This window comes from Psittacula echo, assembly GCF_963264785.1.
Source record: "Psittacula echo genome assembly, chromosome: 4".
In the NCBI taxonomy this organism is placed as follows: domain Eukaryota; kingdom Metazoa; phylum Chordata; class Aves; order Psittaciformes; family Psittacidae; genus Psittacula; species Psittacula echo.
Window position 1 is genome coordinate 96011362 of NC_137738.1, and position 23920 is coordinate 96035281.

At 37.3% G+C, this 23920-nt stretch overlaps 1 protein-coding gene across 4 annotated transcripts; it reads left to right on the top strand.

The window, feature by feature from the left end:
* Positions 1–357: 357 nt before the first annotated feature.
* On the top strand, positions 358–22394 carry DDX1 (DEAD-box helicase 1). 4 transcript variants are annotated; one of them, XM_080615032.1, is made up of 26 exons: positions 363–569; positions 2362–2413; positions 3258–3321; positions 4043–4072; positions 4921–5017; positions 5908–5955; positions 6085–6168; positions 7090–7173; positions 7635–7711; positions 8958–9030; positions 9140–9216; positions 9700–9814; positions 10332–10470; positions 11344–11404; positions 12218–12316; positions 13012–13101; positions 13627–13815; positions 14850–14901; positions 15424–15570; positions 16177–16268; positions 16801–16873; positions 17300–17372; positions 17494–17536; positions 17748–17843; positions 18610–18730; positions 19061–22388. In XM_080615032.1, the coding sequence occupies exons 1-26, from the start codon at positions 554–556 to the stop codon at positions 19189–19191; spliced, it is 2223 nt and encodes a 740-aa protein (XP_080471158.1). In that variant the 5' UTR covers positions 363–553; the 3' UTR covers positions 19192–22388. The 4 variants fall into 4 exon arrangements, with proteins under 4 accessions (XP_080471160.1, XP_080471158.1, XP_080471159.1 ...); XM_080615033.1 differs by lacking the exon at positions 363–569 and adding an exon at positions 588–784 and having other exon boundaries at positions 19061–22389; XM_080615035.1 differs by lacking the exon at positions 363–569 and adding an exon at positions 600–741 and having other exon boundaries at positions 19061–22391.
* The last annotated feature ends 1526 nt before the right edge of the window (positions 22395–23920 follow it).

Below are 23920 nucleotides of genomic sequence, written 5' to 3' on the forward strand. Positions count from 1 at the left end.
GTCAAGCAGGACCTGCCCTTCATGAACCCATGCTGACTGGACCTGATCCTTGTTTTCCCACGAGCTTTGTAATCTTACTTAGGATCATCTGCTCCATGACCTTCCCCAGTGCAAATACACATTTTATGTTTAAAACATAAGTTACCCTGGGGTCAAACTCGACTGCCTTTCATGAATTCACTGTCTGAAGCCACAGCTACGAGGCCTAGCACCACAGACATAGACTCACAGAATCAACTGGTTTGGAAAAGCCTGGTAAGATCATCAGGTCACACTCAAGCTTTTATTTGCAAGGGAGAAAAATACACCGGGCTTTCAGAAAACTGATAAAATCGTGAGCGGGTGCCCAGAGTGGACCATAAAACCCGGAAACATAACAAAAGTAATTCCTCCTTCGATTCTGCACTTGCTGTATCGTGTACTTTGTGCCGAAGGGCGCACAAAAGGCCGGAACGCAAGGCGCGGTACCTTTTCCTCCTGCCCGGCGCCATAAAGCCGCGGACACGCTCAGCGCCTGCGGCCTGTCGGTTGTGGCGTTTGTCGTTGTGCGAAGATGGCGGCGTTTTCGGGTACGTGGTGCCGGGGCTGACTAGGGGTGTCGGCTGTGCCGCCGGCAGCAAAGCACTGGGAGAGCTTTCTCGATTCTGGACGTGCCGGCGCCTTTCTGGGCTGGCGGCTCCGGGTCCTGCCGCGGCGGAGGGACCCTGTCAGCGCACCACGCAGCTCGTCGGGCCTGCCCCGGTGCGGACCCGCGGTGGTGTGACTTACCAGTAGCGGGGTTAAGGTCGGGAGTGGGGAGATGTAGGTGGTCTTCCCTGCTCTTCGTGCTTTTGCAGGCATTCCGAAGCAGTTATCTAATCGGTTTGCAAGTTTTATGTGTGCACGCATTTGCAAATGATACCGCTGAAATTTTAGACTTGCTCCTCAGGCTTGCTGGTTCCTATAACAGGAGGAGCATCATAACTGCCTGATACCTGAATTTTATAGAAGTAGCAATATAAACTGCAGTCTAAAACCTTAATGTTAAAGGTGGGAACATAACTGTGTTTCTCCCTTCCCCGCACATTTATTCAGACATAGACAACCAGTCAACATTAGAGTACTGTAAAGTTTTAATGCATGTGAGGTTTTTAATTTGTTTCTTTTAACTGAATTCATGTGCCATTGTTTGATCAAAACCAAAAAAGTGTTTGAAGAGCACTATGTTAGCTGGAAGTATATTAAAAATGGGGAAAAAATAATGTAGGGATTTAAATATAATTTGCAATCATTGGCTACTTTTATTGCTATTGCAATACTTTTTGCTTATGGGGATTGTACAACTTTGTAGGAGTATAGGCGAACACTTGAAAATATTAAAGCTTTCTGAAATCATGTTAGAAATAAAACATGTCTCTTGTAACATATGTGTTATAGCAAATGGAGGAACAATTTTTGACTGCATGCATCCATATATCTCAGTAGGTTTTTCTGTATATGTGAAATCCAGAATGTGGCAGTGTGTAAAAGCTTCCTTTAGAAAGGTGCATACTCATATTTAAATTGACTTAAAGTAACTCTGCATCTGAAAAGATAACTAGCAGTTAAATTCTTATTTTGATGGTATAATCGTTTGGGTTGGTCAAGATCTATTTTACTCTTGCCCTTATTGCAAGAGTATTTCCTTTTTAAATAACTAGATTTTGTTTATCAACATACAAACATTATTATTCCGTGGCTTCATATTTAACTTGTGTCTGAGATATGACTATCAGATCTTAATACAGGTTTGCCAGAAGGGGGATCTAAGGAAAAAAAACCTTTCAAAATCAAAGCGTTGTCTAGTTAATATATGTGCTGTAAGTGTGTAAGGCAAGATTTAGTCAAAAAAATCTGAGCATCTAAAATTTCAGTCCTTATACGGTACAGTTTTTTGGGTTTTGTTTTTTGTTTCTTAGCTGTTTGCATCTCAGCTATGGAGACAGTCGGGATATTTGCGATTAACAAAGTCTTCCTTGTTATCTGCATAGGCAGTTTCCTTAAATGTGCAAAGATAAGTACCATGCCCTTGTTGAAATGGTATTCGGTTCCGGTGTGTTTGCTTTGCTGCTTTGTCAGCACCTGCCCCTGTGCTGAGTATATGCCTGACTTAACTCTGCTATAAATAGGGACAAGTGTCAAAAGTGTATGTGGGGAAAGAATAATGTTTCTTGTCTATCACTTGGAGTTCTATGGAGAAGGTTGCGTGTGCTGGGTTTTTTTGTTTGGTTTGTTGGGTTTTTTTATTACTTTTGTCTGTAGTTGGAACTCTTGACACTTCAAAATCTTTTAGGCTATGTTGAAGTAAATAGCACTGCTTGTTCCTTTTTTCTTGTCTTACAGAAATGGGTGTTATGCCTGAGATAGCTCAAGCAGTGGAGGAGATGGACTGGCTGTAAGTAGAAATGCATTTGGGCCTTGCAAAATCTGATTTGCCTTTCAGTGTAATATGACATGCTTCTTAAAATAGCTCTGCTGTCACAGTAAACAAAGCAGATAAGTGTTTTCCTTTAACTGTCATTGCATCTTATGCACTTTTTTTTAGTGTGAATGACTGAAGAACACAAATTGTGACTGCAGTGATAACATTTAAACTTGGCAAAGCAAATCATGACTGCTTATACTTCAGCGTCATTTGTCTGATAAAAGCCTCATTGCTTCTTCCTGTGTGCTTCTAGTTTGTTTATTATGTTTATTATATATTGTGAGATTATTGGATGAAATGTTGTGATATCATTGATGCTAGTTTAGTAAATATTTTCCAGAGTGTGGCCTGAATTTGTGTTCTTCGGAGTTGATGCTTGGTGTCAGTCTTCTACAAAAGTAATTCTTCCTGGCTTTAGTTACTGGTTTGGCTAACATATTTGACTTCAGAGCTTGTTTTGAATTGTCATTCAGAATTTTATCAGTATGCAAATCTTAGTGTATGTAGTTTTCCAGTTCTGAATAGGAATTTTGTAAATGAAGACTCTGTAAGTGGCTTTAAAAGGGAAGCATAGGGATGTGAGATGTGGCCTTGTCGAGGTGCAGCTGAATCCACTGCATCCACTAGGTCACTTCCTGTCAGAGTACCTCTCCTTGTAAATGGAATCTATTTCACTTCCTTAGCTGCCAGCCAGGAAGAATAACATTTAGCTGTTAGTTTCCATCTTGTAGATGACCATGGTGAGTGCCTATGTAAGCAGAAATCCTTTCTCTACTGGTAACATCAATTTGTGTCAATGTGTTCTTTCCTGCAGTCTTCCTACAGATATCCAAGCAGAATCCATCCCACTGATCTTGGGAGGTGGTGATGTACTTATGGTATGTATGCGGCATAGCCCTATTCCTAGAAAGCCTGTGTGTTTCACTTGTTTGTGTAGTCAATTCCCTTCTTTCCAGAAAGGTGCATAGTTAGTTTAGGTTTACTGTCCTTCTTCAGTAGACGGTATATTTATATTATTCAGCTAAAAGCCTCTTTGAGTTCCTGATGTGTTTCCAACTGTTCTCGCAGATGGGATTTATTATTTTTAGGCTTTATTTTTTGACTACTTGACAGGCATGGCCACATGAATGAGAGCAGTTTGATTTCATCTGCTCTCCTTTTTGTTGTAAATATCTGACATAGATTTGCATGGAACATGAGTGATACTGCCTAAACAAATGCTCCATTATTGATAACTTTGAAAATGGCAGATTAATATGCTTTGTTAATCATATCTTTGGTAAATCTCCATGTTCTTGATTCCATAACCAAATAACAGTTCCTATAATCTTCTGTAGTGCTTCCAGAAATCAGATGTACATAGATAGTTTTTCTGGTGGACTCTAGAAGCCTTTTCTAAAAATTTTTGAAGTGTATTGTAAAGGTTTTCTGTATTTAATATTCACTTCTAATTAGTGTGAAGCAACAGCATTACTCTCTAAGATTTTCTGTATGATGCCAAAGTAACAGTAAACTTAGTTTATTGAAATAAAACTGTAGAACAGCCCTTCTAGTCCAAGTTGTAACTCTGGTTAAACTCTTAATATTTTCTTCCTATAGGCTGCTGAAACAGGGAGTGGAAAAACTGGTGTAAGTAATCAAATTTAAATTAGCAGAAAATCTTTTAAGTGGTGAGAGGTGGTATGTTTGTGCGTGTACCCTGGGCTGCATCAAAAGGAGTGTGACCAGCAGGTCGAAGGAGGTGATCCTGCCCCTCTGCTCTCGTGAGACCTCACTTAGGGTATTGTGTGCGGTTCTGGTGTCCTCAACAGAAAAAGGACATGGAACTGTTGGAACAAGTGCAGAGGAGGGCCACGAGGATGATCAGGGGACTGGAGCACCTCCTGTATGAAGATAGGCTGAGAAAGTTGGGGCTGTTCAGTCTGGAGAAGAGAAGGCTGCATGGAGACCTCAGAGCAGCCTTCCAGTATTTGAAGGGGGCCTACAAGGATGCTGGGGAGGGACTCTTCATCAGGGACTGTAGTGAGAGGACAAGGGGTAATAGGTTAAAACCTAAACAGAGGAAGTTTAGATTGGATATAAGGAAGAAATTCTTTCCTGTGAGGGTGGTGAGGCACTGGAATGGATTGGCCAAGGAAGTTGTGAATGCTCCATCCCTGGCAGTGTTCAATGCCAGGCTGGGTAGAGCCTTAGGTGGCATGGTTTAGTGTGAGGTGTCCCTGCCCCTGGCAGGGGAGTTGGAATTAGATGACCTTAAGGTCCTTTCCAACCCTAACTATTCTATGATTCTATGTGTAAATACAAAGAGAATATGTATATATGTGTTTATGTATTTAAGCAGTACTAATAGTCTTTACAAACGTGTAGTCATGTTTTGAAGTGTTTCTGGCTGTGAGTATTGTACTTGAAAACTAAGCTGACTGTGTATCTTTAAATATCTGTAAAAATTATGGAATGAAAATACTTTTCAATTTTAGGCTTTTAGCATTCCAGTTATCCAGATTGTTTATGAAACACTGAAGGACCAGATGGAAGGCAAGAAAGGGAAAGCAGCTATTAAAACTGGTGGGGCAGGTAAGTTTTCATATGTCACACTCCTCAAGTTTGGAACACTGTCATTTCATGTCAATTCTATTGCCTCTTAAATATGAAGTTAACCTAACTTGCCATTAGACAAGTGTTTTGTCTGTAATTTGGCGTAATGTAAATAGAATATCATCACCCCTGACTTTACAACAGTAAATGTAAATTTACTGGTGGAGTCACAGAAAGAAACAGGACCCTGTGGAGAAGGACTTGTGGGTGTTGGTTGATGAGAAACTTAACATGAGCCGGCAGTGTGCACTCACAGCCCAGAAAGTCAACTGCATCCTGGGCTGCATCAAAAGAAGCTTCCTTAGCAATCCTAATTGAAATGGTATCTAGTATTATAAAAAAAAAAAAAAATCTTCATATTGTGGAACCTGTAGGTTTCATTGCAACAAATTATTTGGCATATGAAAAGGTCAGAAACTTTGTATGTGTGTGTATCTTAGCTCTTCATTAGTGACATACTAACTGATACCCTGAAAAATACATTAATGTGAAATTGAAAGAGAAATAGCAAATACATGTTGGATTTATTGCTCTTAATGTAGTTTTGGGTATTTTCTACCTGGATTTGATTGTGATTATGTGGAACTCTGGTTTACTTCTTAAATGTCTTAATTCTCAGTAGTATTTTTAAATAACTTAGTCTGTGCTAAACATTCACAGAACACCTTTGCATTTTGCATCTGTGTCTCTCCTTCAAGCTGTAAGCCTTCATTTTCACTTCAGCATTTAAAGAGAGATGTGTCCCCAGAAAATTAGGCCAAACACTGTAGAGCCAATGCGAACTTCAGATTTGAGTATTCCAGGCTTAGCTTGTTGGTTTAATGCATTTTTAAGTTGTTTTTTTTTTTCTTTCTGTCTTCCAAACTTAGTGCTCAATAAATGGCAAATGAACCCATATGATAGAGGATCAGCTTTTGGTGAGTTGTCCCTATGTTCACTTGGTAATGTTCATATGATGGAAAAATAAACTAGAACAAAGTATGCATGAAAATTTCTTCTAAAAGTAGTTAGAATTTCTTTAATTGAAACTGTTTTGTAATTTTCAGCAATTGGATCAGATGGTCTGTGTTGTCAAAGCAGAGAGATAAAAGAATGGCATGGATGCAGAGCAACTAGAGGTGTGACTAAAGGTAGGTATAAAATTATGTATTTTGGAGACTTTTCTAGAAGTTTCAGCTGATACAACCTACTTTTCACCTGTTGTAAATGTAGGTGATTGCATATAAAACTTAATATCCATGTGAGCAAATACGCCATTACTCAAATGTATTGCTGGCAGGAGACTTCGGAATGATAAATACACACCTTGTTTTGTAAATTACTTTTTTCCTGATAGGGGATTGAGTCAGAGGAGACAATCATAACTAATATTCATTAGAATGCATTTTATTTAAGTGTTACTAATAGTAAAATAGCTACTCACACAGTACTTTCAGTTGTTTCCTTGCACGCTTCACGGACACCTGCATGGACAAATTTCATGGTTATATGGTTGGAGCAACAGCTGAGAGGCCAACCCTAACTATTTACTTGGAAGTAGTTATACTGATACTCCAATGGTTCTAGATGGATGTTCAGAAAGACTCTCAAACAGCCTCATTTGATCTGGTGTGCAGATAATCCTGTAGTCTGTCTGTACGTAGCAGACAGTTGGATGTGGTTCAAGTTACACAGGTAGTTGTTGATGCTATAGTCCATGCCTGTGGTCTTGTACTGATTTGGCAGACCACTGATCTGAGTTTATCAGTTCTTGTGGATTCAGTAGAACCACTGGTCTCTCTACCTTATCACTCCTTTGGAGCCTTTCACACACTACCTTTCCTCTCAGCATATACTTTTTTTTATTGCCTGCTCTTTGATAATCTGTTTCTTCATTGCATGCATAGGTACCTAGAGAACCTTTTCACACTAACACATTAGGGGATTTTATGGCACTTTCAGAAGGGGTGGAAACGCTAGGCTTGTGTAATCTTGGAAGTAGCCAAACTGGATCACTTTGAAACCGAATTGAAATTTAGGTGTTTTCATTTTTTTTTCTTTCTCTTTTAAAGGGAAGTACTACTATGAGGTTTCTTGTCATGACCAAGGCTTGTGCAGAGTTGGTTGGTCAACTATGCAGGCTTCGCTTGATTTGGGTGAGTTTCCATCAGAGGAAGAATCCTGTAGATGGTTTTTATATTCGCATGGAATGGTTAAAGTCCTGCTCTAGTATTGCAGAGGATGGGATCCTGAGGAAGGATACCAGTATTGGGGAGTTTAAAACACTTTTTATGTTCTTCCTGCAAGAGGAGATCTGCTTAGGTGTCAGCAATGTTTCTTCTCTCAAGTGACTGTTGCCCTTGTATTTCAATTTTTTTTTAATGAAGGTGACTGAAAACTGGGGAAATCAGAAAACATATTGGTACAAAAGTATTAGTTTAGCATGTATGAAAGCTAGAAGTATTCAGTACTGTGCTGTTGGTTTTGTTTTTTTGTTGCTTGGGGGTTTTTTTGGTTGCATTTTATAGTGTTAGAGGTTTTGGTTGCCAGTACAAAGATGAGAAAACATAACCTGTCAACCAGAAGATAAAAAACTTGTCCTTTGTCTTGTCTTCAGGCACTGATAAATTTGGCTTTGGCTTTGGTGGCACTGGTAAGAAATCTCACAACAAGCAATTTGACAGCTATGGTGAGGTAAGCTTGAATTGCATATTGATAGAAATATTAAGCATTTTGCATGTTGGTTCTGTGCTGTAACAATCAACTGTTGTAATAGTGCTTACTTTTAAGGGAATGTCACTGAGCAAAAATATCATGAAACATTGAACTTTTTGGGATAGAAACATAGTAACAGATCTAACAAAATCGGTTATCATTTGAAGCTTATGACTGTGGCTAGACTACAAATATATTGACTCTCATTTGCAAGATAAGCCTTTTCTGCATATTACAGGTTGGAGGTTAACTGATCTCTTGGATTTATTTCTTGACTCATTTCAGCCTTAGCTTGAATAACACCATTCCATCTGTATACATTGGTGACTGTCTAAGTGAGGGCATCATATCCTGCTTACTGGTAGTCAAGGTAGAAGTAGTCACACTACTCCAATATGTCAAAATGCACACTTAGTGCTAATAAGATGTTATGCTCTGTATTTCTGTCTCTTGAGTTGGGTTTGTAATTAGAACTGTCACGTAAATGTACACTTCTGAAAATGTCTGCTGGGAATATCTGTGGTGATTTTTGTGTAGTGTGCCAATCAGAGTTCAGATGTTTAAGCATAATTCATATAAATATGAATAATACAGCCAAAACTTAAATGTTTGTGTCATTAATGAACTCTCAATGCCATAAAACTTGAGCTTTTATGATTATTGTAGTTTTTTATAGTAGTGACTTCTGAGCTGTTGAATTAGAAGCATTTTATAATACAGATTTTATTGAATAGTTGTGCAGTGAACAGATTTCAAGATATTTAAATGAAGTCTTTAAGTATATGTAACATGCATATAGTACCTTCTGCAAGAGTTAAGAATTTTATGTAGTCAAAACGTGTTTCTGTTATCGAGTTTGGTGCTCTAAACTTGGATTTGCTTTGGCTAGTAAATGCCTGATTAATGCGCTTTTCCATAGCGCAGAGCTGTTCCAGGTAAATTACTTAAATTTATCACTGTCAACGTGTTTGACTTTAAAGTAAATTTAAAGCAGCAACAAATGCTTAAGTATCAAAGATAAATAGGGCAGTTTACTGAAGGTTTGTAATGAAATAAAAGTACACATGCTACTTATAGTGATATTGTTGGAATAAATTGAAATTCTCAAAAATTAACATTTAGTAAGAAGTGGGAACTGTAAAAGTTGATAGAATCTAAGCGCTTAGTTTTCTTAATACAGTGAACACTAAAATGTCTTAGCTTCACGAACTTCTCTTTGTTACAGGAATTCACTATGCATGATACAATTGGGTGTTTTCTAGACATAGATAAAGGACAAATAAAATTTTCCAAAAATGGTAAGTTTTATTCACTTTAGAATTTTATTGGGATGCTTATACAAGGGAGAGGGGTAGGGAGGGAAAAGCAAACATGGGTGAAGTCTGACCGAACTAACCGTGCTTTCAGGGAAGGACCTTGGCCTTGCGTTTGAATTCCCACCACACATAAGGAACCAAGCGCTTTTTGCAGCCTGTGTACTAAAGGTAACTTAGAAATATCACAGATGTGTAAGATCATAAAAATTGTTTTAGTTTGGTAATTAACTACTCATGTATAAAATTTGCATGGATAACTAATTCCTAATACCAGTGCTAACTTGGCCTGTATCAAACTTCAATGTACTATGATTCAACAGGTATAAGCAAATAACTTGAAAGTGCCAGAATTCCAGTTTCTTTCATTCTCGAGTCTAATATTACAGTAGAATAGTAGTATCTCTTTCTGGAGTTCCCATGGATTTGTAAATTTTGCAATAATTTTATGTAGAAGAATTTTAAGAGCTAGAGCCACGCACAGAATGTCTGGTAGGTTTTAGATGACTTGGGGAAGGGGAATGTGTAAGATGGGAGAAAATTCCACCTTTACCTCCTCAACCAGCTGGTTCCTCATGGGGTAATAAATTGTGGAGTTGTTTCTCATGTGGTCTCTTGAATCTGTCTATATGACACAACTTTGTTGAAATCTAGAATGCTGAACTGAAATTCAATTTTGGTGAAGAAGATTTCAAGTTTCCACCAAAAGATGGCTTTATTGGTCTCTGCAAGGCTCCAGATGGTAATGTTGTAAAGTCACAACACTCAGGTAGGTTAGATTTTTTAAGCTTCCCTTGGTTCTATATCAGATTGTGTTACACAGCATCTCTTGGTCACTTTATTTGCTTCATTACTACTGCATTCAAAGTCTTACAGTAATCTTACTAGCAGTGAAATTAGTGGGGGTTTTTAAGTATTCCAAATTGTCTTCATCTCAAACCACAAGTAGTCTTAACATTCTGAATTTAAAAATGCACCAGATAAAAAGAGAAGCTCAGCTCAGTTACAAGGCAGTATCATATTAAAAATAAGCGTGTACGTGTTTAAGCTTTGCGATAAAGTTAATTATTCTGCATGGCCAATATACCCACTATTATGGCAAGATTTGCTTGTAATCTTTGAATATTAATCTGAAGCTTTTCATAATTGAGTAAAAGCATCACCTTTTAATGGAGCATATAGAATCATGAGGTATTAGATGATTAGTAGAAAATCCAAGTTTGTTTCCAGTAAAAAATTCCAGCATAGGAATGTAGTTTATATTAATGGCCCATTTTTTCACATAGGAAATGCACAGGTGGTTCAAACACAGAACCTTCCAAATGCTCCAAAAGCATTGATTGTAGAACCGTCAAGAGAGCTGGCTGAACAAACTTTGAACAATGTGAAGCAGTTCAAAAAATACGTTGATAATCCCAAATTAAGGTAACAATGCATCTGTTACAATTGCATGTATGGTATTGTCCATGGACATGACTTCATGGTAGAGGGTGGCGGTGTTCCACTTTGTAGCTAAGTGGACCTTCATCTGCAGATCTGCTACCAACTAACCTTCTGACTTTTCAGCTACAGTCAGACTAGTTAGGGGCTTTTTGATGTGTTTCATCTATGGACTACATATTTCTGGTGTGACAAATTTTTTTTTTTTTTTTTTTTTTTTTTTTAATTTCCTCAGATTATCAAAGCTGTATTGTACTTAGTGTTTTTATTAGTGTGCTTGCAGGACAAATGTTTCAGTGATTAGGATGGTGATACAGTTCTGAAAACTGACTTCTCTAGGAGCTGCTTCAGTCTAAAGTTGTTTCTCTTTTAACTGTCCTTAGGAAACTTAAGCAAGGGTGTCTATATTCAAAACGGCAGTCAAGTTACAGGAGTGTTTTTACTAGAATTGCAGGGGAGTAGTGATGGGGAGGGGCAAGCTACGCTGTAAGATTCGTTTAGTTTACTATTATTTGGATGTCTAGCTTTCAAGAATACAGGAAACTTATTAATTTACATTTCAGATTTTTAAGAAACAGATTCTTTAAGATTCAGTTGATTAAGGCGTTAGAGTGTAATACAACAGCGATAAAGTAATCAAAATGAAATGCAATTTGTTAACAGAACTTTCACTTCTTGAATTAAAATGCGGTACACTACATATGAAGGGACCAATTTATTTTTTTCCCTGTTCTTTGTAAAATTACTGTTCAGAGCTGTTAATCATAAGCTACTAATAAGGATCCTCAGGCAGATGTTTATCATAGCTCTTGAATATAATAAATTGACAAATGTCAAAATCTATTGATGTAATTTTAGGGAACTGTTGATTATTGGTGGGGTTGCTGCAAGAGATCAACTCTCTGTGCTGGAACAAGGAGTAAGTTGATTTTTTGATCATATTTAATATGTTGGGTTAAGAATAACTTACATTGTTAAATAATGGTAGTGGTGCTTCTTTTAACTCATGTAAGCCTGATAAATAGAAAATGCAGTTGATAGAAAGCTCATATCTAGCATTTGTTGTTTTACTTCCGTGGCAATTGTCAATCCAAATGCTTACAGAGCTAGGTCAATTTCTGTTGTAGCCTGAGTGCTGAAAATTTTAAAGGTGTAATTTTTTTGCTATTTGTCCTTAACTGACAGGACAGATGGTTTTCCTATTTTGCTCCATGTTTTATGTGAATGAAACTGGTCTGTGATTATCAGAGTCAGCTTGCATTGCAAACCAGTCCTACATAGAAGGAACTGGTCTAGCTTTAGCAGGATGGGATGTACAATCAATTCAGTCATGCTGTAGAGGTAGCTTATCCTTTTTTTAATTATGACTTATTTTCGGAAGTGAGACCATGTCACTGTTAATAAGTTTTTTTCAGTGATTCTAGCTGGCAAAATACAAGTTTTCTGCTTCAAGCTTCAACCAGAAGATTGCTCACTTGAAGATTGTGAAAATTTTATTGGGTAACTACCCAAAGCAAGTTGGAAATTGTCTTTGATTTGCATGTGATGGTGGGAGTGGAGACCAGATGACCTGGAGAGATGTCTCTAATCTGAGTTACTTTAGGATTCTATGAATTTATAATTAATAGACAATAGGGCATCATACTGATAATTATCTAATTATCTTAAATTTAGACAAATCTGCTAATGCTTCTATTTATGGGACCAATTCATACTCTTATGTACTTCATAGGTGGATATTGTCGTTGGAACTCCTGGAAGACTAGATGACTTGGTCTCAACGGGAAAGCTTAATTTATCTCAAGTTAGATTCCTGGTTCTGGATGAAGCTGTGCGTATAGAACTAAGTGATAATTAAGTTCGCCTCTTAAATGCAACATAACGTTTCCTAAAAGAGTCAGTGAAACATTGTGTTAGATCATTTGGTGCTTTAGTGGAATAACAGCTACCTACAGACTGTTCCATGTTAATCTTATTGTTTATAACCGTAGTAACCTATGTATTCTTTTTCTTGTAGCCTCTCTGGTAAAGCTGTCAGTTTCTTTTTCTGATAGAGAAATATACTTCAGGCTGTATTCACAAGGTAGTGAAGTATGTCCCTGTCACTGTGCAGGGAGCCTGATAGGACAAAGATGAGATGAGCATTTTTGATTACCCAGCAGGTCTTGAAGCCAATGAATGTTGTAGTCAACATGCTGTAAAATGAGTGCTTCTCTCTCTGATCTGTTATAGTACTACTGAATATTCAACAAGGATTAACTGCTTTGGGGTATTAGCTAGGAGAAGCTGCTGAGGCAGATGGTCATTAACTTGTGAAGCACAGCAGCTGTACTTGTAAATACTCCACATTTTTGCTTTTCCCCCTTATTTCCCCCGCCCCCCCCCCGGTAATAAAATTGACCTGTCCAGCTACTTAAAAAAGGTTTTTGAGATTGCAAATGTATTGCTTATTTAGCTCAAGTTTATAAACTGAGAAATGAGAAATAAGAATAGCAGCTTTATTTCTGCTATTTTATTCCCATGTAGGATGGCCTTCTCCTCCAAGGTTATTCAGATTTCATAAACAGGATTCACAGTCAAATTCCTCAAATAACTTCAGATGGAAAGAGACTTCAGGTATGAAATTTATCCATGGTTTTTGTGGTTTTGGGGGGGTTTTTTGGGGGGAGATTTTTTTCATGCGGCTTGCACTGTTTTCAGTTGTTGACTCTTACATGATATGGAGCATGCTTCTTTGAAGTAGAGTTTGTTATACCTCTTGTCCAAAACTAAAGTGTTCATTGGGTTTGGTAATTGTCTGTGAATATGTATTTTTAGGATTCTAGATATAAAAGCCCAGTGTTTTAGCAGTATTTGAGCTATTTAGATGTAAACACATCTGAAAAATCTTGATGTATCAGCTCTCAGTAATTCAGCTGTCTTCCTCTTAAATAATTGGATTTTTGTAAGAGAATAGTTAAGTAATTTATTTTATCTTGGCTTTTGTCAGCTGAGTGGTTCCTGTGATGAGGAAAGGAAGTCAGGCACTCTTTTTGTTGGGCTACATTATGCTATTCAATTATATAACATTCTTCAGTTCTGCTGTCACTTTTTTTGCTGGGAGAATCTGATATTTATCCATCTGGCTTTTTTTCTTCTCAGGTGATTGTGTGCTCTGCCACACTACACTCTTTTGATGTGAAAAAACTATCTGAAAAAATCATGCACTTTCCCACCTGGGTTGATTTGAAAGGAGAAGATTCTGTCCCTGAAACTGTACACCATGTAGTTGTGCCTGTAAATCCAAAAGCTGACAAACTCTGGGAAAGACTTGGCAAAAATCATATTAGAGTAAGTGGTCTTATACGTGAAAATTATACATGGAAATTATTTTAGTTGGAGTCTAATGTTGTATGATCTTTGTCAGCTGTTGAAACAGCTTGGTGTATCTGAAATGGTTTCTTCCATGATAGTCAGAATCATAATGTTGGTGATGTTGTAACATTGTTTATGAACAGCTTGAGTCTTACAAACATGAGTGAAGAAGATCTTGATAGAGTAACATTCTGATTTTTCTTAGAGAAGAATGGCACCACACTGCTTTTTAACTCATTTTGCAGTAATGGTCTGTGTCCTAACTGTAGTTAATACCTGTCTTTCCTGATTGAGCAGGGGAAATAAACCTTCCAACAGATAATTCTGTAAAGTAGTTTTGTCTCTAACTTATGTGAGATGAGCAATTTTTAGGGAGATGGATTTCATCTTGGACTACAGTTGAGACTAGATCTAAATTAACCTGACACCTATTCATGTGAGGTGGTGGTAGTTTACATCTTCAGTTCTGAATAACCTGGGACTGTGTTTTCATTCTCAGCAACTCTTACACAGTTTTTAAAATAGATTTTCTTAGCACCTCATTGTCTCTGGAAATTCGCTTTGTTAGGTTTTTTAGAGCCATTTCATTAAATCTTAACGTAAATTTATTTCTTATGGGGTTTAGGTTTATATTTGATTCAGCCTAGCATAGGGAAAAAGATAGGGAACAACTGTGTGCATGATTTAGCTGTATTTATAGTACACTGTTTCCTGGTTTTGTGGTGTTTTTTTTTAATTTATCACATTGGTTAAAAGTGGTTCGTGTCCAGAGTCTGTATAAATAATTTTGTCCTTTTTTTTTTGTGATCAAGTTTCACATGCTTAAACTCAAGACTTTTCGTTAGCTAAAGGCAGATTAGCTTGTCTGGTGGGAGAACAGGACGCTAAGGTTACTTTTGATTTAATTTTTTGCTAATTACAAATTAATGGAGTCAAGTATTTCCTCTGTGAAGTATGGACCAATGACTTCAGCAGTTTATTTGTTTTGTTTTGTTTTTTTTTTTTCCTAGACTGATGAAGTACATGCAAAAGACAATACACGACCTGGTGCTAACACTCCAGGTAATCAGCAACACTAGTGAAGTACTAGTTTGTGAAATAATAAGTTGTAAATGTTATGAAGTAAACCTAAATTATAGTAGACAGCAGCCTTGAGTCAAGTTCCTCCGAATTTTTATTTCTACATTTCTGTAGTTTTGAAGAGAAATGTTTCTGTAATTGGGAGAGAGTAAGGGGGCAAATAGAAAAGGACTTGACTCTATTTTGCAGGTATGTAAACAAGTGCTTGTTTGGTGCGTGCAGGTAACCTGAAACTTCTGAGTGGTTTTGTTATTTCTGTATTACGTTGGAGCAGAGAGAGCATGGTGGAGGAAAAGAGAAAAACAAACAAACAAAACAAACAGGGGAAAAAAAAAAAAAAAAAAAAAAAACAACAAAAAAAAACCAAAACGCAGGCTTAGCTCACTTGCTCTGCTAATAAAAGTTTAACTGTTTACTGAAAGGCTAGAGGAAACTTGACTGTGTGCAAAGGCTCATCATATTTTTAAACAATTTGAATGAAATAACTTCTTTACTCTTGCTTAGAAATGTGGTCTGAAGCTATTAAAATTCTAAAAGGAGAATACACTGTTCGGGCAATTAAAGAACACAAGATGGACCAAGCCATTATTTTCTGCAGGACTAAAATAGATTGTGATAATATGGAGCAGTACTTTATCCAACAGGGTGGAGGTAAGACCTCCCCCCTTCTCACCCCACCTCCCCCAAAACCTTATTCTGCTTACTTTCCTGTTTATCCCAAAGCCAAAATAATGATAGAGGTCACCACTATTTGGACACAACACAAATAAAATTATGCTTAAGTTGTTTGTCATAATGACTGGGCGTAAAAGTCTGGATTTTGTATTGGGGAGCTGCAGGAGTGCCCTTTGTGGGAGGAGGGTTGTTGCTAGGGGCAGGGGACACAGGAAGACAGCACACATAAGGAGACACAGAAGAGAGAAAGCACAAGGGGACACTGAAAGGGAGCATGTGAGGAGGGTGTGGACACATTTGGAGAACCAAGGGAAATTTAGACTAGGAAGAAGTGAGAAGACATGCTTGCACAGGCCTTCTCTTGGGAGGGTGGAAGGAAAGGTGCTTGTTTTAATTATTTTGCTTTTTCTTAATGCCTGTGTCAGTAACTAGAAGTTTGTTAATTGCTAATAAATTCAGTGAAATTCCTGAGTTGAAACCTTTTCCCATAACATACTACTTTTTTTTTTTTTTTTTCCAGTTCTGTGTAGGGATGTGTCATAATATTTATATGATGTTATTAATGCAGAGCAACTCTTTCAGGCCCTGATAGGAAGGGACATCAGTTCTCATGTGTCTGTCTGCATGGTGATAGAAAACCTCAAGAAAGAAAACAAAACCTGGAAAGATTTAAGGTAATTCAGCAGATTGTTGAAGACGTTTCCCTCATTTCCTGATATCTGAAATCATATGTTACTTTTTCTTGCTAGTTCTCCATTTAAATTAAATCGTGAGGTGGCTTTTTTGTAGGTGGAAATTTATACTATACTGCTGGTCAGTATGACCACTGAACTTTCACAGAGAGGGGAAGGTGGTCTTACTTTCAAAAAAAAACCCCTAAATTTAAGCTCTGTAGCAGATTGCATTGGTTTTTAAAGTCTTGGGATCTTGAATATTTAAAAGTTACTTAAATATTAGCTTGGTTTTAAGCCGTTCATTGGTTTATACTTGCCTTATGTTGTTCGGGTGGAAAAAATCAAGATGTAAACTAACTTAAGTATTAATGTTCTAAAGCACTGTTGCACTGTGGAAGAGCTTTATGTGAAATGTCCCTAAATGTACAGAGATGCTTCAAGGTGAATCAAACATGAAGGACTGCTGTTTCATTGCCTGGAATTTTGTTTGGTTTATTTAGCACAACACTTCTTTACATCTCTGTTTTCATAGAGAGGAGATGTACGTTTCTTGATTTGCACAGATGTTGCTGCTAGAGGAATTGATATTCATGGTGTTCCATATGGTAAGACGTAACTTTTAAACTAAGCTATTGAATTGCATACAGCTTCAATATATTTGCAGTCCTGAGCACCAGTTAAAATAGGTATATGACTTACAGCTTCATTTTTAAAAAGTTGTAGATGTTAAAGGCTTGAACCTGACAGCTTCTCAAATACCTGATGATTTGTGGTGTTGGGGAGTCTTCATTTGTTTTACATTCTTGTTGAAAAGTAATTATGGAGAAAGCAGTTTTATAGTGGAAGCCTGAAACATAGATACTGTAGGTAATGGTTATAATAGCCTCATGCACACATTTTGTGGTCTGAGAGGGACTGCATCAGTCAAAATCATATTATTTTAGGTGTCTGGTCTGTGGCAATATTTTATGCATATTGTCTGAATATTTTTCTAAAAATCTTTTATTCTCTGTGGATTGTATCTTACACAGTTATCAACGTCACGCTCCCTGATGAAAAACAGAACTACGTTCATAGAATTGGGAGAGTAGGCAGAGCTGAGAGGTATGTATGTGTTCAGAGTTGTCACCATGTTTTCTTGATTCATTATTATCATTTGTTGGTTCTGAAGTTGGCAGCATTTGGTGAAATGATTTTCTTTCTCCGTTCTTCCCTAATATTTCAGGATGGGTTTGGCAATCTCCCTTGTGGCAAAAGAGAAAGAAAAGGTAATAATTGAACAGAGGTTGTTTATTGAAGTGCTGTCCACAGCTGATAATCTGACTTTAACATCCTGCATTGGAAAATTGCTTGTTGGTTCTCACTTAAGTGAAAAGGAATTTAAATACATATCTGAATTCTTTTTCATGCTATAATTAATCGAAGTGGATGTATTGTACTATTTCACAAAATTTACAAGTTATTTTCCTTTATTTCTAGGTTTGGTATCATGTATGCAGTAGTCGTGGAAAAGGGTGTTACAATACTAGACTGAAGGAAGAAGGAGGTTGTACCATATGGTACAACGAGATGCAGGTAAATGTTTTGCTTAACTAGAACGTTCCTATTCCTCTAAAAGACTCATTTAGCTGTGTAGTAGAAGTACAAAGCTAGTTTGGAGTGCTTATAACCTTTGATTCCATTTGAAGAAAAAATCAGAAAACTTTGGAAGTTACACTTCCTGTAAGAGTTTTCTTTAATTATAAAAGCTTATTTTTGTATTCTCAGCCAATTCTGTTGAAGACTTATTTTCCAGCTTCTCTATTCCTAATCAAATGCTACTAAAGTTACAGAATGCTAGTTACACATTAGATGGTTTGCTTAGATGGTTTGTTGCAAAATTGTGACTTAAAACTTGTTCCTCTAACCCGGAAATAGTGTGTCACTTATGTACGTTTTCACTGGGAGTTGTATGCCAAGCATAAATACTTGTGAAATTCACAGCGGCTTCCCCTCTTTCTACATTAAAGAGGAGTGAATGATGTATCATCTGTGGTAAAATAAGCTTGGACTATGAGCTCTTTATTATGGCCCCACTCACATAAGTAGGGTAGTATGTAAAATAAAGGTTTATAGGTATGGTAAAAACATACTGAAGGTGGAAATGAACTTGTGTAGTCCATTTGAGGAAAAAAATGCATTGGTCTCTAGTGTCTGCAATCAAGTTGTTTTCAAGTTGTATAGTTCCCGTTGAAGCTACTTAAATGTAACTGTTCAGAACAGTAGTCTGACTGAAGTCTTGGAACATGAGAGCCATTAACAGTACTTTAAGACTTTCTTTTTTTTTTTCTGTTTTTTTTAGTTGCTGGGAGAGATTGAAGAGCACTTAAACTGCACTATTGCCCAAGTTGAACCAGACATAAAAGTACCAGTAGATGATTTTGATGGGAAAGTTACATATGGGCAGAAAAGAGCTCTGGGTGGTAAGGAATTAACTATTTCTGGGTTACCTTGCTATGAAGTGCTCAGTTTCATAGTTGTCTGCTGTGTAACTACAGCATGAGAGATTAAAAAAAACTTGTCTTCTGCATTTGTCACATGCAGTCTATGGGTTGCAAGTGACTAAAGTGCTTGTATGCCTGTGGTTTTGCTTTGTTCTGCTGGAGGGTGTTTGGTTTTTTTTGTTGTTGTTTTTTTTGTTTTTTTTAACAAGTTAACAAAGTTACTTTAACTTTCTGAATGACTATGGTTAAGCATTATTCTGCTGAAAAACTGCTTTGAACACATCATTTAGATTGGGTCTCTTTTGGCAGGTGGACTGTATAAAGGCCATGTGGATATTCTGGCACCCACAGTACAAGAGTTGGCTGCTCTTGAAAAGGAGGCTCAGACATCTTTCTTGCATCTTGGCTATCTTCCTAACCAGCTGTTCAGAACATTCTGATGTGCCACACTTGAGACAAGGCTTGAGTTAATAAGTGTTCTACCCTGCAAATACAAAAATCCCATCCTGTCTGAGTAGCAGTAGTCAGAAAAAGATTAAAATTAGATATACTTCTTGCATAATGGAGTGTTCAGCATTGTTGATGCTATTAGCTCTTGTCTTGATACAATAAAACAAGTCAAAGATTAAATAGTTTCTCTTCTTTTGCTCTTTTGCCTTGCTTGAGGACTAACTAGCAGAATCATTCTTTGCATAGCTTTTTGATTTACTGAAAATAGAAGTATAGTTAAATTTAGAAGAAGAATAGTTTCTTTGCATTATATATGTTAAATATACTTAACTAGATGTGTACTGTGATTTTTAATATAGGATGCAGGACTTTTTATAGGTGCATCCATATTTAGACAACTGTTAAAGATATTGACAGGGAAAAAAAAGCCCAAAACACAATTTCCTGAAGTATGTATTCAAAGCTGTCAGTTATCCTAAATCTAGTTTAATAACTGCATTTTGTTTCTGTGATGCTAGAGTTCTCAAAGTGTCTTAAGTTTCTAAAATTGATCTCGTATGAAGAATTCTACAATACTGAGTTCATAGGAAAGTAACATACTAGTGTCAAATGAGTCATAAATCTTCAGGGAAAGCTTTTTCATTAAGCAGGAAAGGTTGAAGTACTTAATACCTCTTGTGCTGCTGTTGAATTTGTTCACATGTAGTTACTGTAGTCTGATTTGGATTTTTTTTTTTTGAGCTGCTTTTTCTCTAGTGACTCCTCTAGTGGTACATAGAAATTTCAGTGACTGCCTGCAGATTGTCACCTAAAATATCAAAAGTGACTGGAGAAGCCTGACAACTCAGAGTGAATTTAACCTTTTGTCTTCCTCTTGGAGACTTCTAGTCACAAAACATTCAGTTTCCTTGCAGAAAACAGTGAAGGCCAGATGAAACTCAGGTTGAGCAAAGAAACAGATTGGTTTGAGGGTTGGTTTTTTTTTGTGTGTGTGTAGTGTCACCTGGAGAGGGCAGACCTGCGAGTTCTAGCTATTCTAACAAAGTAATAAATTTCTCATTAATTTAAACAAATCTAAATATTAAAGTTACTGTGACTATGTCATGTTCTCTGATCCTAAACTGGTCATTGTGGAATCCTGCCTCTTAATACCTTTTATATCTTTCAAACTTAGGTGGAGGGGGAAGAAGGGGAGGACACATGGGATGCTTATCCTTAAAACTTGGGAAGAAAAGTTCTACCTTTTGTTGTATTGGCCTTGTCTTGTCTGATGAGTAATGAAATTTATCAACTATAATAGAAGTCAGCCAAAATTAAGTCATTGCAGTGCCTAAAATAATTCTAGATACAGGAGAAAACAGGTCATGCATGCATGCAAATTGAAGCTGAGTAAAAACAGTTTCATCTAGTTTAAAGTGGGCATATATATATTTAATATGGAATCACTTTTAAATTGGGGAAAATGGTTGGTGGATGGCATCAAAGTCTTGCAAGCATTGAGCTTTTTGTTCATGTAACATTTATTCTAAATCTGCTGTGTATTTAAAGTGCTGGTATCTTTCAAGATAAGTTGTATGGTACCTAAACTTCACTGAATGATTACAAATTATGACTATTGAGCATGGCTTTTCAGTCCTAAAATAAAACTGCTTCAGGCATACAACCGTGTTGTCCTGGGTTCAGCTGTAGCAGTCATTTTTCTCCTTCTTAGTAGCTGGTGCTATACTTAATGCCAAGTGCCAATACTTACTTAAAATTCCTTTTCACTGGTGTAGGAGCTGAAATTATTAAAATGGCCTGATGTTTTCAGGAGGCCTTTGCTAATGCACCTTCAAACACTGCAGCCTAAGGGAAGGTACAGGAGCGAACAGTTTCTGGTAGAGAAACTTTAAAGATTGAGGAATCAGAAATTTCACTGTATCTTGTGCTAAATGACAGAATCTCCACTACCCTGGTGAGTAATCTCTAGGAAAAGTATATAGATGAGGTAACATGTGAACTATTTACAATTATTTTAAGGTATCTGATCTGGGTTTTTTATATTAATTTCAGTTGCTGCTGTCTTAAACACTAGCAAGATGAACTTCCTGGAAAATGCATTTCTTTAGAAACTATGGTTATTTAAAAACTTAAATAAAACCCAAACTTAAAACTAAAATCGATTTACACCCCATTAAGTTCAGACAATTGTCCCTGGATGTTCAATGTCTTTAATTTTATTTCAGAATTCATATGCCTTTTTATACCTAGTAAAATAAGTGATTAGCCATGTATAGCTGCGTAGGCATGGTTCCAGTTAAAACTGCCTACCTTTCTTGACCTGACTGGCTTTCATGCTCACAGACAAGGTACGAAGATATTTTCACGCTGGACATTAAAGTCATCAGATGTGCAAGAACAGAATTTCTCAGGAATATTGTACATCTTGTTATTTGGAATATTCCAAGTGATATGCAAAAAGTCCTTGTAATTAGGTACTGTCTGGACGTACACGTGTGGCTTTGTTGTACGTGTGTCTATGTATGCTACATGTTAGTTGTCTGACCGTTGGCCGCCTCTTGGTGGTGCTGATGTTTCACGTATGGCCTGAGAGGCCGTTGCCGTTGGGACACAATCCTGCTGCTTCCAACTGGGTCAATTATATTCTCCCTATTCTTTTTTTTTTTTTTTTTTCTACTTAGAAACAAACAACCTCCTAAACAAGAAAGAACTTAAAGGTGTTAGAACTGTTTGTGTGGAGCACAGACTCACAATGGAGGGCCCTTGCTTCACTGGCTGACTTCTTGTTGCAGCTTGAATAAACACGCAGTCTAAGCTGTTAAAGTGGTTAACCCACTAACTTCCGGTTTAAATGGCTTGTTCCTTGTCTGGATACAACGTTAGTTCTTGCTACTATACATGTCAAAACTGTTTATTTTTCTTCTCAGTGTTGATTTCTAGGGCTGGCTAACTGAAAACAGCACCAAAAAAAAGAATAAAATACTTTCATAAATGCCCCCAGCAGTATTTGTTGCGATTTACTGGCTTTGGCGTTCTGTAAGCAAATCCCATGTAGGGATGCTTGCAGTGCTTTAGCTTTTCTGACCAAAAGGGGAAAATTTGGGAAATTCAAGATTAGACTAAGTAAAATGAGCAAAATAAAATTCTAGTTTTAAGCTTTGTCTTCCCCCACGCCCTTATTTTAATAGCTGTAAAGTTGAGGGATGGTGAGATTTTATTTTTGTTTTGGTTGGCATTTTGAGTTGATCACTTGCTTATTGGAGCACTCTCGTTCAATAGTTTTGTATTTTTGACTAATTTGCTTTAGTACAATGTCTTGAGAAAACTCTCGTTCTTACAGGATGATTAACCATTTGAGTATTTCTAAGTACTGGTAATAATCTTTCTTTGTTTTCCTTTGCACTCCTATAAAGGTTCTTTTTATGGAAGGGAAAAGGATGCAGATGGTGTTTGCCACTCAGTGTCCAAACTGCTGCACTGGGGCCCCCTTTTAGTACACTCCAAAGGCAGCAGTTCACTGGTCTCTTATGCTTTAAGTATGGTTCTGTTTTGCTACTGTGAAAGCAGACAAAATTGCTGCTGGCAACACAATCTTATACTCCAGTCTTCCCATGTTTATGGAATCACACATACAAATAAATGTGCCTGGTCTATTTGAAGAGGTAATAGGCCTGTGGTCACTACTGTTTGTGAAAATCCATATAATGCAATAAGCTGCACTCCTACTTAAGCCAGTTAGCAAAACAACTGCATCTCAAGTAGATTGGATAAGTGTAAGAAAAGGGGAAAATGGGATGGTGAGTTCAAAGGCTGACCCTCACCACAGCATGTGCACCCTCCTGCCTTACACCTCCGTGTCTAGATAGGGAAAAGTGTAAATGCTTGAGCCACTTAAAGCAACCCTTTCTAACTGCAATTACAGCAACATTTGCCAATACACGAAAGGAAGATACGTGGGGTGAGACAGAAAGGAAAACCTATGGCTTCTAAGGAACCCTCTTCACAATAATAATTCTTTGGCAAGTTGCTTGAAAGCAAAGTTACTACTTTGTGGAGCTGCTAGTAGTTGCAGGTGGTATCCCATTCCATGTATGATGAGCAAGCTCCTAATCACTTCTTAAGATGGTTTCAGAAAATACTTTGCTTCTTTGCATCGACTTGCCAGGACAGATGGGACTTTGAGCAACCTGGCCTGGAAGGTGTCCCTGCCCATGGTAGGGACAGTGAAACTACATGAGCTTTGAGATCCCTTCCAACCCAAAGCATTCTATGATCTTACACTGTTTCTTGTCTATGGTTCCTGGTTTCTTACGCATGTGGCGAGATCCACAGAGGAGAAAACTGAAGTAAAGGAATGCAGTAATCTGCTGAATGTCAGACGAGAGTGGCAAGCACTTTAATAATTTCTCTGCAGCTATGATATATTAAAGGCTGTTTCATGATGCCCAGCACGTGAATGAAATAGTCTCATAATGGCTGTTATTATTGGAGAACATAAAAGGTGCATTCATGAAGCATACCCTATGTCTACTGAGCACTGTTGCTTACTGGACTGCTGAAGGCATGTAGCAGAATATTTCTCATGTCCTGAAGAGATTTGCTTGATCTAGTATTTGGCAGAAAAATTAAAAGGACAAACAGCTAACTGATACATAGAGAAAAAATTACTGGAGTTCAACTGTTTCTAGTTAACTTTGAGCAAATACTGTTGTGAGGGAT